General features: G+C 41.9%; 1 protein-coding gene across 1 annotated transcript in view; it reads right to left on the bottom strand.

Annotated features, from left to right (window-relative positions):
- Positions 1 to 18231, bottom strand: part of dnah7 (dynein, axonemal, heavy chain 7) — a 304502-nt gene that overhangs the window by 49893 nt on the left and 236378 nt on the right. The window contains exon 47 of the mRNA XM_056288870.1: positions 14962 to 15125. Within this exon, the coding sequence (XP_056144845.1) occupies positions 14962 to 15125 (164 nt within the window). The remainder of the gene's footprint in view (positions 1 to 14961; positions 15126 to 18231) is intronic.

Consider the following 18231-nt stretch of genomic DNA (forward strand, 5'->3'; position numbering starts at 1 on the left):
CCAGCAGTCTTAACACAGCTGTGGTTAAACCTCTACTTAAAATAAAACCTCACCTCGATCCAGGGTCTCTTAATAAACATCGACCAGTCTCTAATCTTTCATTCTTTTCTAAAGCACTAGAGAGAGTTGTGTACCAACAACTTTCGACCCATATAGAAGAGAACTATCTATATGAACCTTTTCAATCGGCTTTCAGGGCCTATCACTCCACTGAAACTGCTCTAAGCAGAGTGGTTAACAATCTTCAGCTAGCTATGATTCCACATCTGTGCTTCTAATACTGTACCTCAGTGTAGCCTCTGACACTACTGATCACTGTATACTATTACACAGAATAAATTTTAATTTTAGTGTCTCTGGCTTAGCTCTCCCTTGGCTGAAGTCCTACATATCTGGATGAACACAGTGTGTCTGCTATAATATTATATCAAAATTCTCTGATGTTAGGTATGGCCGTGGTTCTCCAACTTTTTTGAGCACTGTGCCCCCAAAGCATTTCAAGCCAACCTAAAGTACCCACTACTACGCAATCAATTGAGGTGATCACCAGGATATATCACTAATGTATCTAATGTATATAATTTATAGATACATATACAGTATTTTATTTAGTCTACATATCATTAATTTAATACCTTTTTGTAAAAAAATAAGACTCAATCTCCCCAATTAATGTGACACTTTAATCATATTCAATCATAACTAATCATATTACTTATAATAGCCATTGTTTACAGACTTTTAAAAAAAAGGCAGGCTCAAATTCACTAATTAATGTGACACTCAATGGGACAATTGAGCCTGTTTTTCACTCATCAGTTTTGTGAGTCTGGGGGAGATTGTTGCAACAGCTGTGACCAGGTTATTCTCCAAGTTGAGCCTGTTCCTGTTTAGTTTTGATGTGGGTTATGGCAGAGAATGTCACCTCACACAGATATTTGGATCCAAAAGTGACCAGTTCATTCAGGGCATGTTTCCCCAATTCAGGATACTCCTTCTCCACAACATACCAGAACTGTATCAGTGGTGTGCTTGAGTACCTCATCTTCAGGCTCCTATCTGAGGACCCATCTATGAGGTTTTCTTGCAGTCTGTCGGGAATGCTGCTGTTAATGTCCATCACAAATGGATTATGCACCCAGTGCAGTTTGGAAGACTTGTTGACAATATCAGGGGAGTAGGAGTTGAACCCATTCTTGAGCTTGGACAAATGTCTGTGTACTATTTTCACAATTGTGGTTCTGTCACATTCACCAGTGGCAATGCATGTGTCCAGCTGCAGGAAACAACTTGTATCCCCATCTTCACATTTGCTCTGCCAGAGCTTGATCTTCTCCATGAATCCACATACTTTGTCATACAAGCTAAGAACATGTGTGTCTTTACCTTGAAGAGAGAGATTCAGCTGGTTGAGTTTGCTGAAAATATCGGAGATGTATCCCAGCTGAGTTACCCAGTCAGCGTCATCGAACATAGCCACAAGGGGGTGCGTGTGCTCTGACAGAAATTCACTTAAATTCATTGAGTAGCTCGAACAGCTGTTGTAACCTCTTCCCTAGGGATAACAACCAGACATCAGTGAGAAGCAGTAGCTATTCATGTTCTGACCCACCGTCTTGATAAAGTGACTGAAACAGTCTATGATTCAAAGGCCTGGACTGTATGAAGTTGAACACTTTTATGGCATCATTCAAAACATTGTTTAACTCTGGACTCATTCTCTTGCTAGCTAATGCTTCTCAGTGAATCATGCAGTGCATCCCTGTAAAATTAGGGTTTACCTTTTTAATGTGGGCCATTAAACCATTTACTCTGCTGGTCATCGCCACAGCGCTGTCTGTGCACACATGAGAGCAGGATTTCCAATCTTGTGTTGAGAGAAAAATTTGTTAATAACGTTAAAAACGTCCTGTCCGGTAGTTCTCCCCGTGAGTTTCTTGCAAAACAGAATGTGCTCGTTCATCTCCAAAGTGTCTTTGTAATGCATAAACGCAATCAGCTGCACTTCCCTGCTGACTTCTGTTGATTCATCCAACTGCAAAGCGAACGTACCCGACTCTTTCAATTTCTCCACCAGTTGGTAAATAATGTCAATTCCCATGTCGTCAATCCGGTGGCACACAGTATTATTTGACAACGGCACTTTCTTCAGGAAATCAGCTGCTTTATTATCGATCATTGTTTCTGCGCGAATGACAGCAGCAGGCAAGATTAGCTCTTCGGCTATGGTAAATGGCTTTTTTGATTTAGCCACGAGTAGCGACACAGCATATGATGCCTCCAAAGCCATGGTTAAGACTGATGTCACTTTCTTTAGTTTTTCTTGACTTCTCTTAAATTCAGCCAGCTTTTGATGGAAAAACTCCATGGGTTTACCCACACAGGAGAGATACTTAGTACTGAGGCGGTGATGTAAATGGGACGGTTTCATGCTATTATTCGAAAGCACATCACTACAGAGGAAACACATTGGCTGCGGTGGCTCTGTAGTTGTGGCAGTAAATCCAGAGAGCACATATTTTTCACCAAACTGACGAGGCTTTACCTTCTCTGTTTTCTTTTTCTTCTGAACGGGTTCTCCCGATTCAGCAGTATCAGCTGTGCTGTTGTTGCTGGATGAACCCGCTCGACTCAGCTATTTATCCATAACGTTAACTGAAACTTTGAAAGAGGCTTGATATTTTGCTAGCTAGCAAGAAAAACAGCGCGCTAGTATGCGCTCTTGAGCGGAGTGACGACTGACAAAGTCTGGTGGGAAACTGTCGCGCATCACAAAAAAGTATAGCCAATAATAATATAGCCAGCAAATTATTACTTAATTTTAATTTTCCCAATGTTGGTTAAATTATTACAGATTATACATTATACATTATTTGGTTACAGTTTTCCTGTACATTTTTTAAATGTTTTTTCTTCTCTCAATTATAAAAAAAATCAATGTACCCCCTGGGGACCACCAACGTACAACTAGGGGTACGCGTACCCCCGGTTGGGAAACACTGAGATATGGCATACCTCAGGTCTCGGTTCTTGGCCCTGTACTTTTCTCTCTTTATATTTCACCTCTTGGCCAAATTATACACAGTCATGGAATAAATTTCCATTGATATGCAGATGATACTCAGCTGTATGTGTCTATAAGGGCTGATGATCATACTCAAATGACTAATTTAGAGGCCTTCTTGGCTGCTGCGAAAAATTGGATGTCACTAATTTTCCTGCTTTTAAATTCGGATAAAAGTAAGATGCTGGTCATTGGCCCTGCTAGACACAGACACCAATTTGCTAAGTAACAATAACAACTGACAACTCTGATTTCACAAAGTGTGGCAGCCAAAAATCTTGATGTTACGTTTGATCTCAGCCTTTCCTTTGATAAGCACATTAAAGAAATCACCAAGACTGCCTTTTTTTTCCACTTACATGACATAGCTAAAATTCAGCCTTTCCTGTCTATGGCTGACACAGAGACTCGACCCACAGGACAGACCAGTGCTATGACCATCCATGATGGACAGTCGACCTTGGAACAGTGAAGTGATTTATCCCGGGTCTGCAGATGTGGGAAGATATGCCAAAAGAGAGGGGTGTGAAGATGCATCAATCAAAGATGAAGTGCCTGCAACCTACCAGTAAGGTGCAACGCACAGGGCAACGTGGTGAGATGGAAAAGAGGCTGGGGCAGGAGTCAAAGCACAGTCCCCGGAATCTCCAGGCACATGACAAAGAGGAGGAGAGGAGCAGTTTCACTGATGTATCAGAGCAGACAAGGTACCAGGGGGAGAGTGAAGAAACTCAGGACGCAAGACAACCTATGCAGAACACCCACGTGGGAGAGGCCTGGAAAGAGCCAGTGAAATGGCCTGCCGCAGCAGCAAAAGAAGGAATGGGAGTTGTGTGATCATGACAAGGACCAGGTATTGGAAGCAGCAATTGCAGGAGACATGGGAAGAAGCTCAGGGCCATTTCTTCAATCATCTTGAGTGTAGGGGCTGATCGCTTCGGGAGGGAGCGGAAAGCCGGAGCAAACACCCAGCCAAAGGAAAACAGACACCTGAAGGAGACAGCAATCCTGAGAGGTGATCTGTAACTTGCATATCTGTGAAGGCACCATTAATGCTGAAAGGTACATACAGGTTTTGGAGCAACATATGCTGCCATCCAAGCGATGTCTTTTTCAGGGACATCCCTGCTTATTTCAGCAAGACAATGCCAAGCCACACTCTGCACGTGTTACAACAGCGTGGCTTTGTAGTAAAAGAGTACGGGTACTAGACTGGCCTGCCTGCAGTCCAGACCTGTCTCCCATTGAAAATGTGTGGCGCATTATGAAGCGCAAAATACGACAACGGAGACCCCGGACTGTTGAGCAACTGAAGTCGTACATCAAGCAAGAATGGGAAAGAATTCCACCTACAAAGCTTCAACAATTAGTGTCATTAGTTCACATTATTCAGACATGGTTCATAAACCATGTCTGAGTCAATATCCATATTTTGCTATTTTACAAGGTGCACATTATTTTGCATGCAGTTGCCATTTACATCTAATATGATAGTATATCAAGTTTGCAACTTTATTTGATTAATGTTAGTAGATTCATAACTTGGTTAAACACCCATATATTGACAAGATATTTTCTTTGTTTATGGAAAGAGTAGCAAGTGACCATTTGCACAGCAATTCACCAATCAGTGTTCAGCGGTCTCCACAACATTAATTGATTGATGCAATATATGATATATAATGCTGTTAGTTTAGATTAATAGATAATAGATTAGATTAATAAGGAAACTGTCATTCAGCACATTTACATCTGCTTAAGGATAAGTTAGCTTCAGTTAGCTTAGTCTATCTATTGTGTTTGTGTGACACTGAAGTGTAAACTAACGCATTATAGCTAGTTATATGAACAGTTAGTGTAACAGCTCATCTTTCAGGTTTTTTTTTTACCATATCAACAATAACTAAGGGAGGTGGAACTTCGATCAATTTTAAATACGGTCAGTTAATATCAATATCTGGGTAGCTTTTGGTTAACAGCTATCCGATACTGCTATGTTTAATGGCACGCTATATTTGTTGTATAGTTTGATGGTAGCATGGTAATACGTAATTGCCTGTGGATCCACACATGCTTACAAACATTCATCACCTACCCACCACTGCCCATTGACACACAGACATACACAGCATGTTAGGGAGATGTACACAGACCTTAGATTACAAAATGACAGTAGCTCATTGGGGTTGACTTAACTGAGGGCATCTTTAAAAGGGGTTGGTGAAAGAAGGTGCACACATGTGTAACCTGCACGACAGGGGAATGGGCCTATGCTTGCGCAGGGACAGTTTACAGTCTAATGTCTAAGTTCAGTGGAGATTGGTGTAGGTTTTTTTCTAGACCGGATTCTAGTACTCACCCCAAAGACAACACACACACTCGTGGGTATAGTTTACAATAAAAAAACCAATTTATTTCAACAGTTCAAAGTAAAGTTATTTCAATATCAATACTAAATTAGATGTGTTATATATATATATATATATATATATATATATATATATATATTTTACTCTATTATACTTTTTAAAAGTTCTTCCTAATATTCTATTTATTGTCTATATCTATCTATATTCTATTTTATACCCTTCTAATATATTACTCATGCAGCCATATTCTACACTAACAAATTAAAGAAAATAATCCAAAATAAAGTATGAGTGCACTCAAAGAAAATAATAAAGAAAAGAAAAGGGGGAATGATTCAGTCTTCCAATCTGTGCAAGGTGCAATGTCCAGATCCTACCACAATCACAGGGGCAAGTTAATGTAGAGGCGATGATGATGAATCCAAATCCAGGGCGATGACGGGGGCAATCCAAAGGGGGTATCCAAGGGTTCCAAAAGGGTGTAGCAAGGGGGGTTGTTCGGAGTACTAAAAAAACAGTCAGGATTCCAGCAGCGTACAAAACACAAGAGAAAAGAGTCTTCCTTCTTCCTTCAACGGGAGATCATCTGTCAAGGAAGCTTCGTGGGAGGGATCTTTTTTGTCGTAGTTCAAATGTCCTGTAGCTCAAATATCCGTAGTTCAAATATCAATAATTCAGGTATCCATAGTCAAAGTTGTCCGTATTTCTAAATATCCGTATTTCTCTTCTCTATTGTCGACGGTTGTTTGCATGGTTTAAACTCTGTAGCTCGTGTGCCTCCTAGAGGCTACTCGTGGAACTTACATACGTCACAGGGTACATGTAATCATGTGGGTTACATTCTCCCCCTCTAAACCGCATCAGTCTCTGCATGCGTCTAAACACTGTATGGTCTTGCAGAGGGCACTCTAGAAGAATCAGGGACATTTCTGCCCAAACTTTCGAAAAATGAGGCCATGGCTAGGACTAAAGGTCTTCCTAGTTCACCATAACAGAGTCTCTCAGGGGGATGTCTTTCTCTGATAGATCTTCTGATCGGTTCGCTCTCAGACGGGTTTCCGTCAGACAGGTCAGCCTGGCCTGTCACACCAGTGGGCGGTGCACTCTCGGGTTCAAGTGGGTTGTTTTCAGGTGAACGTCCTTCAATAGGTCCAAATTGAGGTACAACAGTAGTGGATGATGCGGGGTCTCCCTCAGGTAAGTGTCTTCGAACAGGTTGAGAGAATTCATCTGTGACTACTTCTGTCTCACGCCCCATTGGTTTCTTTTCAAGTAACTGATTGTGAACAGACTCAGGGGTATGGGGTACTTCACTAAGGAGTGGACTATCAGATTGGGAGAACTCCGACGGACTTGGATTCAACCCGACTGGGTTCAACAGTTCCGTGGCACGTGCTAGAGGGGTGGCCTGTGTGGTTGTCCTAATGCTTTGGGGAAACCTTGTGGAGATCTGTGGATAGCAATCCTCATCCTCGTCACTGCTGGGCATATCTGGGTCAACAATATTGTCGTGCCTGGTCTGCTGCGAGACTGTTTCCCTGCGTCTCAGCCTCCTTGTTGGTAAGTTTGTGTCAGGTTCTGAGACTTTATCTGTAACAGGTAGAAAGCCGCAGGGCAGAAGAAGGTCTCTGTGAAGGGTACGGTGTGGACCTTCACCCTGTTCTTGCTTGACGACATACACTGGGCCATCTCCCATCCTCTTCACCACAGTATGGACTTCCTTTTCCCATCTGTCCGCAAGTTTATGTTTTCCTCTTAAATTGACATTCTTCACCAGGACTCTATCTCCGGTAACAAGTTCTGCGGCTCTGATCTTTTTATCAAACCTGGCTTTATTCTTCTCTCCCATCTTCTTAGAGCTTTCAGAAGCAAGTGCATAGCTGTCTTGGAGGCGCTGTCGAAGATGTTTAACATACTCTGAATGCGACTTGAATCCAATTTGGTCTGGTGTAAGGCCTAGAACCAGATCAATGGGTAGTCTTGGCTGTCTACCAAACAACAATTCATATGGAGAGTAGCCTGTGGTGTCATTTTTCGTGCAATTGTATGCATGGACTAGCGGTTTGACAAAGTCCCTCCAATGATATTTATCCTTGTCTTCTAGTGTCCCGAGCATGCTGAGAAGGGTCCTGTTAAATCTCTCGACAGGGTTTCCACGTGGATGGTATGGCGTGGTTCTGATCTTTTTGGTTCCAATCAGACAGCACAACTCCTTGATGGTGTGGGATTCAAAATCTCTCCCCTGGTCACTGAGAAGGCGACTTGGAAAACCATACTGTACAATGAAGTTTTCCCACAGTGTTTTGGCAACCGTATTCGCCTTTTGGTCTTTCGTGGGGATGGCAACGGCAAACTTGGTGAAGTGATCCGTGATGACGAGGATGTTTCTAGTGTCCTTACTATCAGGCTCAATACAGAGGTAATCCATACACACCAGTTCAAGGGGATAACTGGTCTGTATATTCTCCATATGAGCAGCATGCTGGGAATTGGCTTTCCGCCTCACGCATCTTTCACAAGTCCTACACTTCTGTTCAACAGACTGAAACATCTTTGGCCAGAAAAATCTGGAACGAACAAGATGAAGGACACGCTGAGCGCCAAGATGACCGACTTCATCATGAAGGCCTTGCAATGCTCTTTCTCTGTGGCTACTAGGCAGCACCAGCTGATAGATCTGATTCCCACAATCAAGACATTTCCTGAACAGTACTCCATCTATAAGCTCTAGTCTATTCCATTCTCTAAGGAGCAGCTTGACTTCTGACAGTTCAGAGGACATCTCTTGAAAAGTGGGTTTTCGGTTTCCTTGAATGAAACTGATCACACGTCTGATAGATGGATCCTGTCTTTGAGACTGATACCAGTCATTGTGAGTCATTCCAGGGAGGGTGCCTTGTCCAGAGAACACAAAGTCATCAGGGATGGCAGAAGCATCTAAAGCTAAGGATTCGGCAAGAATGGGGAGTTCTGGCTGCAAATAGTCAGCCAAAGTGGTCACAGAGTGGCGTTGACATAAAGCAGACAGCATGTCACCAGAAACAGTTTTGCTTTCTCCATCCAAAACCCTTTGCTTCAGCTCTTCTATCCTCGCTTTCTCCTGCTTGAACTCCTCATCTTCTTCTGACGGACTCTGGGGTCTTCTGGACAACCCATCGGCATCTTGATTGCTGATCCCAGCCCTATACTTTATGGTGAATCTGTAGGTTGACAGAGCGGCTAACCAGCGATGTCCTGCTGCATCAAGCTTTGCTGTGGTCAACACATAAGTTAGGGGGTTATTGTCTGTTAAAACCTGAAATTCTGTTCCATAGAGGTAATCATGGAATTTCTCACAGATGGCCCATTTCAAGGCGAGGTACTCTTGCTTGTGGGCAGGATAGTTTTGTTCACTTCTGGATAGTCCTCTGCTGGCATAAGCTACAACCCTCAGCTTCCCATCGTGTTCCTGATAGAGCGCAGCACCGAGACCATCGCGGCTGGCATCAGTATGCAGGACGTAAGGAAGATTGGGATTGGCGAAGGCAAGAACAGGGGCCGAAGTCAGTTTATCTATGAGAGTTCTAAAAGCAACGTCACACTCTTCAGTCCACTCATTTCCAAAAGGTAAGGTGGGATTGATGGAAGTCTTGACCCTGTCCTTCTTGTAAATCTTCCCTCTTTTCCTTTGAGCAACATAGCCAGCAGTTAGAGCATTCAATGGCTTTGCTATTTTAGAGTACCCTTCCACAAAACGTCGGTAATATCCAGCAAATCCTAGGAAGCATTTGAGCTCTTTTCTGTTGGTGGGTTGAGGCCATTCTCTCAAAGCAGAGACTTTGCTTGGATCTGTGTGGACTCCATTGGCATCTACAACATGGCCAAGGTATTTAACAGAAGTCTGGAAAAAATGGCATTTTTCAGGGGACAACTTTAGGCCATAGTCTTTGAGCCGGTTCAACACTTTCATCAATCTGGCCTCGTGCTCTTCTAGTGTGTCAGAGAAGACAATCAGGTCATCCAGAAATACTAGTACTTCATTGAGATGCAGGTCTCCAACACATTTCTCCATCAGTCTCTGAAAGGTGCTTGGTGCATTTGTCACACCTTGGGGCATACGATTAAACTCATAGAAGCCTAGAGGGCAGACAAAAGCGGTCTTGTGCTTATCTTCCTCTGCAACTTCTACTTGATAGTAGCCTGACTTCAGATCCATGACAGAAAACCATTTGGCTCCACTAAGAGCAGAGAAGGTGTCTTCGATGTTGGGGAGAGCATAGGCATCTTTGATCGTTCTCATGTTCAGCTTCCTGAAATCTATGCAGAGTCTTATTGCACCATTCTTCTTCTTGACAACTACAATGGGGGAAGCAATGGAGACTCTGACTCGCGAATAATTCCAGCGTCTAGCAGCTCTCTTAGGTGTTGTTTGACAGCTTCTCTGTCAGAGGGATGAATGGGTCTGGGTCGCTCTCTAAAAGGGGCCTCATCCTGGAGTCGGATGCGATGTTTTACTGCAGTCGTATGACCATGAGACAAGTCATCAACAGCAAACACCTCTGGCATGCTGTTCAGCTGGTGTGTGATCCGTTTTTTCCACTCTTCTGGAATGGGGGAATCTTCCAAATCAAAGTTGGTGGTGTTACTCTGAGACTGAGGGATGTCAGGCACAGTCATATTTTGGGATTCAGACGGCATCACATACTGTGCTACCATCATTTCAGCTATCACCTGCCTTGGATGCAGTGTGACACTACGATCAGTCACATTTCTGAGAATGACAGGAATCTTGTTTAAAGATCGAAGTGGAGTTTCTATCAAGGAATTTTCAACGAACACTCCACCAGGTAAGGAAACGGTTTCAGGGGATTCGACCACGAAAAGGGAATGTGGGAAATGTTTCTTCACTCTGACATCTCCAAAGACAGACACTTTTCTTCCTGGTGGAATGGTGACAGGATGGCGTCCATGCAACTTAACATGATTGGCTGAAATCTCTTCCTGATGACTTAGGGCAACATGCTGGAACAGCAAGATACAGTCACTATTGATATTGGGCCTTTGTAAGAATTCTCTTCCATGCTTTTCTATGCCACCTTCATATAATCTGTCAAGGACATTGGTTCCAATCAATAGGGGAATCTGAGTGTTAAAATGGCAATTTGGCACAATGAGAACTAATGAAGAGACCTGTTCAGCTACGCCAGTGATGCTGCTGGGGAAGGAGATGAGGGCTTGGATATAACCCTGGTAAGGAACATGTTGGCCACCTGCACCTTCTATCTGGAAAAGAGTCTGAATGGGCTGGATGGGGAGGAACGATAAGTGGTTCAAGTAGAATGTCTCTGAAATGGTTGTTACTTGGGAACCGGTGTCAAGGATTGATTCACATTCTATTCCTTCAATGGAGACAGATGCAGTGCAGCGTGGCCCTACAAGTTCACAGGGAAGGGATAGGCTATTTTGGTATCTTTGTCTGTATCTATTTTTTCTTGTCTGGGTTCTATTCATAATATCATTAATGGGTTTGGGACTGTTATGCTGGTACTTAGCTCCTGAACGTCCCGAAACAGGAGCTGCTACTAGTTTAAAGGCATGGAGGTGAGGGTATGCGTATTCCTGTGAGCTTCACGTTTTTGTCTCAGCTTGGTGTTCTTTTGATGGACAAGAGCGGGGTTGGGGGCACTCACACAGTGGGCAGCAATGTGACCATCTCCACCACATTTAAAGCAGAACCATGGCTTGGGAAAACGACGCGTGTAAATTCGAGGTGTGGAGGCATTCATGACCATGCAGCTGGTTTCAATCTGAGTTCTGTTTGGCTGTGGTTCTTCCTTGATGGACAGGGTTGCAATTTGTTTCTTTAACTCAGCTACCTCATCGCGGAGTTTCTGTGTGTCTTCATTTTTGTTTTCGGCTGGGCCTTCGATTCCATAAACAGTGTGGGCATGCACTGAAGCTTTTGAGCTCCCTAGATGTTTCTTCATCCTATCTAGTTTAGCTGAACGACGGCCTTCTTCTGTCCTAAGCTGATGAAGCAATTCAGGAAATGAGGGTGGGCTATTTTTTTTCTGTTCAAGCTGAAGACCTAAAATCAACGAGTGGTCCCAGCATCCTCTGCAGAACTGTCTTATTAAGTGTTTTTCTGAATCTACAAGTGAAGCTCCCCCTCTAGAGATGACTTTAGTGAGGAGGGTCTGAAGTCTGAATAAATAATCAGATGGCTTCTCTCCAGAATTCTGGTTTGCACTCAAGAATGCAGCAAAAAGCTCTTCTCCATCTTCTACGACTCCAAAGGCTGATTCGATGTGGTTTACGTACGCAACAGGGTTTGCATTGACACCAAGCGGTTTCACCATGTCAGAAGCTGGACCAACCAAACTCTCTAGAACCTTTCTGATTTTTTGTGAATCGGTGACATAGGTGTCACTTAGAAGCAGCTCAACTTGAGTTCTCCAAGCTTCATAATCTACTTCCCCATTTGGCTTTGGAAGCCTACCTGAGAAGGTTCGAATTTTACTTGGGCTACTGTATGGTTGTGTTGACTCATTCTTAATAACATGTTCTACTACTACGTTCTGGATGCTCGGGGGATTAATGATGTCTTCTTCAAGGCTCATTGAATTACGCATGGATGAGTGTGTGGTTGGAGCACGGTGAATGTCAGATATAGATGGCCGTCTGTTACATTCTTGGGTCATGCTAGGCGTGTGCTCAACATCAATGCTAGGCTTAGTGTCTTGCATAGGGCTGTGTTCCGGTAAAGACGTGTTGTCAGTTTTCTGTGATGCTGTAGACCGAATGCGCCTCAGTTCATTTTTTAAGATGGAGGCATAGCCTGACATGGTACTACCACCAATAGCGCTGAGTTCTTCGAGATATTGCTGGGCTAAGTCTTTGCCTATTTCCTCTTGACATATTTGTCTAATTGTTCTGACATTCCATAGAGTAGTTGGATCAACAGGGCTAGGTATAAGGCCAAGGGTATCTGGGGTTATCCTGGTGATTGACTTTTCACACTCAAATTCTATTATTACCCTACCATTAGGTTGGTTGGGCTCATCCACAACTCTGATGCAGGATGAGATCTTCCCATGTTGTTCGAAGAAGCTTATTATCGTTTCGGCAGAGCTCATTTCATTGACACCTTCAACTAATAAGCAGTTTTGTCCATGGACTTTATACTGATTGCAAAGATCCATATTGACTGTGTTATTTTCAAAATAAAAATATATATAATCAAGTATTTTATAGAGAGGTGTGGTCAGTGGGGTAGTATATGGCCTGAAACGCTAATTAACCAATCTCCTGGCTGGCTCGCCAACTTTCTGTAACCTGCATGACAGGGGAATGGGCCTATGCTTGCGCAGGGACAGTTTACAGTCTAATGTCTAAGTTCAGTGGAGATTGGTGTAGGTTTTTTTCTAGACCGGATTCTAGTACTCACCCCAAAGACAACACACACACTCGTGGGTATAGTTTACAATAAAAAAACCAATTTATTTCAACAGTTCAAAGTAAAGTTATTTCAATATCAATACTAAATTAGATGTGTTATATATATATATATATATATATATATATATATATATATATATATATATATATATATATATTTTACTCTATTATACTTTTTAAAAGTTCTTCCTAATATTCTATTTATTGTCTATATCTATCTATATTCTATTTTATACCCTTCTAATATATTACTCATGCAGCCATATTCTACACTAACAAATTAAAGAAAATAATCCAAAATAAAGTATGAGTGCACTCAAAGAAAATAATAAAGAAAAGAAAAGGGGGAATGATTCAGTCTTCCAATCTGTGCAAGGTGCAATGTCCAGATCCTACCACAATCACAGGGGCAAGTTAATGTAGAGGCGATGATGATGAATCCAAATCCAGGGCGATGATGGGGGCAATCCAAAGGGGGTATCCAAGGGTTCCAAAAGGGTGTAGCAAGGGGGGTTGTTCGGGGTACTAAAAAAACAGTCAGGATTCCAGCAGCGTACAAAACACAAGAGAAAAGAGTCTTCCTTCTTCCTTCAACGGGAGATCATCTGTCAAGGAAGCTTCGTGGGAGGGATCTTTTTTGTCGTAGTTCAAATGTCCTGTAGCTCAAATATCCGTAGTTCAAATATCAATAATTCAGGTATCCATAGTCAAAGTTGTCCGTATTTCTAAATATCCGTATTTCTCTTCTCTATTGTCGACGGTTGTTTGCATGGTTTAAACTCTGTAGCTCGTGTGCCTCCTAGAGGCTACTCGTGGAACTTACATACGTCACAGGGTACATGTAATCATGTGGGTTACACATGGTAACCCTTATAACATACCTTCACTTGCACAATCAACCCCGCCACAGTGGGTTTCGGTATATTAGTGATTGATGTTACCTATAAGGTCAAGTCAAGTCGTCAAGTTTATTTATATAGCACATTTAAAACAACCACAGTTGAACCAAAGTGCTGCACAAGCTTAAAATACAATATAAAATAAGTGACACATATAAATATAAAAATATATGTAAAGAAGACATAATAAAATAAAGAATATAAAATAAAGAATATAAAATGTAAACAATAAGACATAAGAGTAAAAGTATATTTGCACAATAAAATCACGGTGTCAAGCTCAACTTGAATTGAATGCCAGCGAGAAGAGGTAGGTCTTTAACAAAGATTTAAAAGTCTCCAGGGCCTGGACAAATCTTATGTGTACTGGTAATTTGTTCCAGAGATCAGGGGCAGCTACAGCAAAGGCTCTGTCACCCCTATTCTTAAGCCTGGCTCTCGGAACATGTAAGAGCATCTGGTTTGTTGACCTGAGTGCTCTGACTGGTGTATGGTGATGTATTAGCTCAGATAAATAAGATGGTGCCAGCCCATTTAAAGACTTAAAAACAAGTAATAAAATCTTAAACTGGATCCTAAAACAGACAGGAAGCCAATGAAGGGAGGCCAGTACAGGCATTATGTGATCACGTCGTTTCTTTCCTGTCAGAAGGCGAACAGCTGCATTTTGTACAAGCTGCAGGCAATGAAGCGATGACTGAGCTACACCAACATACAATGAGTTACAATAATCCAAATGAGAGGTAATGAATGCATGAATTACCCTTTCAAGGTAAGGTAGGTAGATTCATTATGGTTTATTCTGATATCCCCTATGATATCAGACTTTTGCGTGTGTTTGATCACCCCAGAGCAGGGGTGTCAAACTCCAGGCCTCGAGGGCCGCAGTGTCTGCAGGTATTTGTTGCAACCGTGCACTACACCACCTGATTTAACTAATTAGCTCACCTCCTGGATCAAGGAGGAAAGGAACTAGTTTAATCAGGTGGTGTAGTGCATGGTTGCAACAAATACCTGCAGACACTGCGGCCCTCGAGGCCTGGAGTTTGACACCCCTGCCCTAGAGTATGGCAAAGGGAATGAAACATAATATCCTGTGTATTGCCAAGTGCAAAACCAATGAGTTGAAGATGCTGTTGTCTAAGGAGAAGTAATGTCATGTAAAGGGAAATTTTATACATGCAACACTTACGAAATGATGATGCCGTTATCTGTGGAGAAGCTGTCTGAGGGCAAGCCAGCAATTGTCCAAGCACGAAGCTTTACTGGATCACCAAGAGAGCTCATCAGGGACATGTTGCTGGAACATGGGATCTGTTTGATCTTGCACAAGTTTATCCACTCCTCTGTCTGCGACTGGTGGAGCATACAATCAGGTGCATGCATGTGTGTACGCATGCATGCATATACACACACACACACACACACACACACACACACACACACACACACACTTTACTTCTATATAAGAGTATACACAAACTCACTATACAGCATACATGCACAACCCCACATACAGAGTATAAATTCATAGATATGACTATAAGTAATAAAATAATAATAATAATGATAATAATGGATTACATTTATATAGCGCTTTATCCAGACACCCAAAGTGTTTCACAGAGAAGGGGGGAACTCATTTAAAACACCACCAATGTGTAGCACCCACTTGGGTGATGCATGGCAGCCATTTTGCACCAGAACACTCACCACACATCAGCTTGAGGTGGAGAGGGAGGAATCATTGAGCGACTTACACAGGGGGATAATTAGATGGCCAGATGGAGAGAGCCAGGTTGGGAATTTTGCCAGGACACCGGGGAACCCCCTACTCTTTGCGATAAGTGCCATGGGCTCTTCAATGACCACAGTGAGTCAGGACCTCGGTTTAACATCTCATCCAAAGGACGGTATCTACAGCACAGTATCCCCATGACTGCACTGGGGCATTGGGATTTTTTTTCCTTCTTTTAATTAGGACCAGGGGAAAGCAGGGGAAAGACTGCCCCCTATTGGCCAACCAACACCACGTCCAGCAGCATCTCAGTTTTCCCGGGAGGTCTCTCATCCAAGTACTAGCCAAGCCTTGTAGAACCTGATAATGTAATAAATCCCCAATAATGTAATAACTCTGATAATGTAATAAAAAAATGCACTTGATGCCATTGAAAATGCAATAAAACCCGATAATGTAATAACTTCCTGATAATGTCATAAAGTGCATTTCCCAATAATGTAATAAACTTTTTACCGATAATGTAATAAAGTATTGCATTAACAGGAGGTTATTACATGATCAGGTTAGCCTTCATTTCCCTGGTCCTGATAATGTAATAATTCCCCAATATTCTAATAATTTAACAGCAGACCACCTATTAATGGATTCAACTGGTGATACTGTGTTGGCAACTCTAGCTCCAGAGCTCCAGCGCCACCAACAGGTCAAAGTTGGACATGCATGAATGTTTATTAACTTTTGACCTGTTTATCCGTTTTTCACAACCACTGTATCACTGGAGCTGGTAGTTATTTCATGGATCCAAGGTACTATGCATCCTGATGAAGTTGCCTAGGCCTTTGGAATTTAAATAACCCCACATCATCATACAGTATACCCATCACCATACATGGAGATAATCAGTTATCTAAGCTGTTAGCTAGCCTAATGATTTCTCAATGGAAAGGCTGACTGAAATGACTGCACCATGATTATCTCAAGGTATCGTGGAGGGTATGTGATGATGTGGGGCTATTTTAATTCCGAAAGTCAAAGGAATTTTATGAAGATGCATAGTATCCTGGATACTATATACTATGCATACTATATTTTTAAATAAAACCATTTATTTATTTCTGATACATTATTCATTCACAAAGAAAATTGGTGTCCTTAAAGGTTGGATTTTTCCTCATTTGTTTAATTAAGGCATTAAGATAAATTTCCAAAGGGTGATTTTTTCAAATTCCTCTTTTTAGCCAACTTTAGCATGGGGTGCCCAGCCTTTTGCATACCACTGTATTCTGTCTAATCTACAGTACATGAAACTTGGCGCATGATCTTCGGGCCAAGCTGAACGTGTCAAACAGCTTTTTTTTTTTTCAAATTTCAAAACAGCTTGGCTGTGACTACATGGCGCAAATCAGGAAGTAAGCCCATTTCTGAGCTACCCTTTAACATATCATAATCAAATATGGTACATACAATAGATTCGTGACATCATCCTGGGCATACCACAAAAAAATGGTGACCTTTGACCTCTGTGGAACGCTGTGTTTAAACTGTTTATTTAATTTCAACACACAACAAAAGTTATATCCAAAAAATCCAGTAAATTAAAGTGTTACTGTACCAACAGTTTTCTGAACTGGCAAATGGATGTATTTGTTTAATTAATTTCAACACACAACAAAAGTTACTCATATCCAGAAAAGCCAGAAAAATATGTCACCAACAGTTCTCCAAACTTGTTACATGGCAGTGGACTCCAAATGCAACAACTTTGTATTTGTTCATTTCATTTCAACACACAACAAAAGTTACCCATGTCCAGAAAAGCCAGTAAAATATAGTGTTACCAACAGTGCTCTGAACTGGCAAGTGTCAGTGTACTCCACATGCAATTTTGTACTTGTTTAGTTATTGTCAACCCATAACAAAAGCAACCTATCCAGAAAAGCAACCTCAGTTTAAAGCTATCATTTTAAAACTACTTCATGGTTGATGTCTTCATCATGACTATTTTGAACATGGATTTGAACTTTCTTTCGGCATCCAGGCCTCCACCACTCCTTGTGGTCTCCTTGAAAAAGAAGTAATACAATATGAATTTTTTGAAAAAGTTATATCAACATACTAAATTCTGTATATAGCATAGATATAACCTCACTTGCCTCCTCTACTTCCAGTATATATCTCTGACTTGGTATCTCCCATGACGCAGATACTTTAGCACAAGCCATGCGCTCATCCAATGACGATGCTTGGCAAAGAGTTCCTTCAGGCATAAAGCCAGACCACTGTTGCAACCACATTGTTTGTATAACTTCATCATACTTATTGTGCATTCTTCTGCTGAATTCGATCCCAGACCCAGACTGTCAGACAATGAATTTCTTATATAAATCGATGGTAAGAAAGAGCTGGCTAGAAGCTTGAAGAGATGAGAGACCCTATTTATTGTTCCCAACATGCTCATATTAATTTCAAGGGTGTGCTTGATAATTAGTCGCCACAATTCATTAGGAAGTGTTGAAGGAAGTGATAGAGTAACATCAGGTGATGGAGGTAGAGCAGGTGATGGACCAACAGCAGGTGGTGGAGTAACATCAGGTGATGGAGGTAGAGCGGGTGATCTATCAGTAGATGACATGAGATGGCCAGATCCAGAGTTCACTTCAAGTTCATGTGTTGGACTCGATTCAATGCGTCTTCTAGATGTGATCCTGTGAGACTCTTCCT

This window comes from Lampris incognitus, chromosome 11 (assembly GCF_029633865.1).
Source record: "Lampris incognitus isolate fLamInc1 chromosome 11, fLamInc1.hap2, whole genome shotgun sequence".
Taxonomy (NCBI): Eukaryota; Metazoa; Chordata; class Actinopteri; order Lampriformes; family Lampridae; genus Lampris; species Lampris incognitus.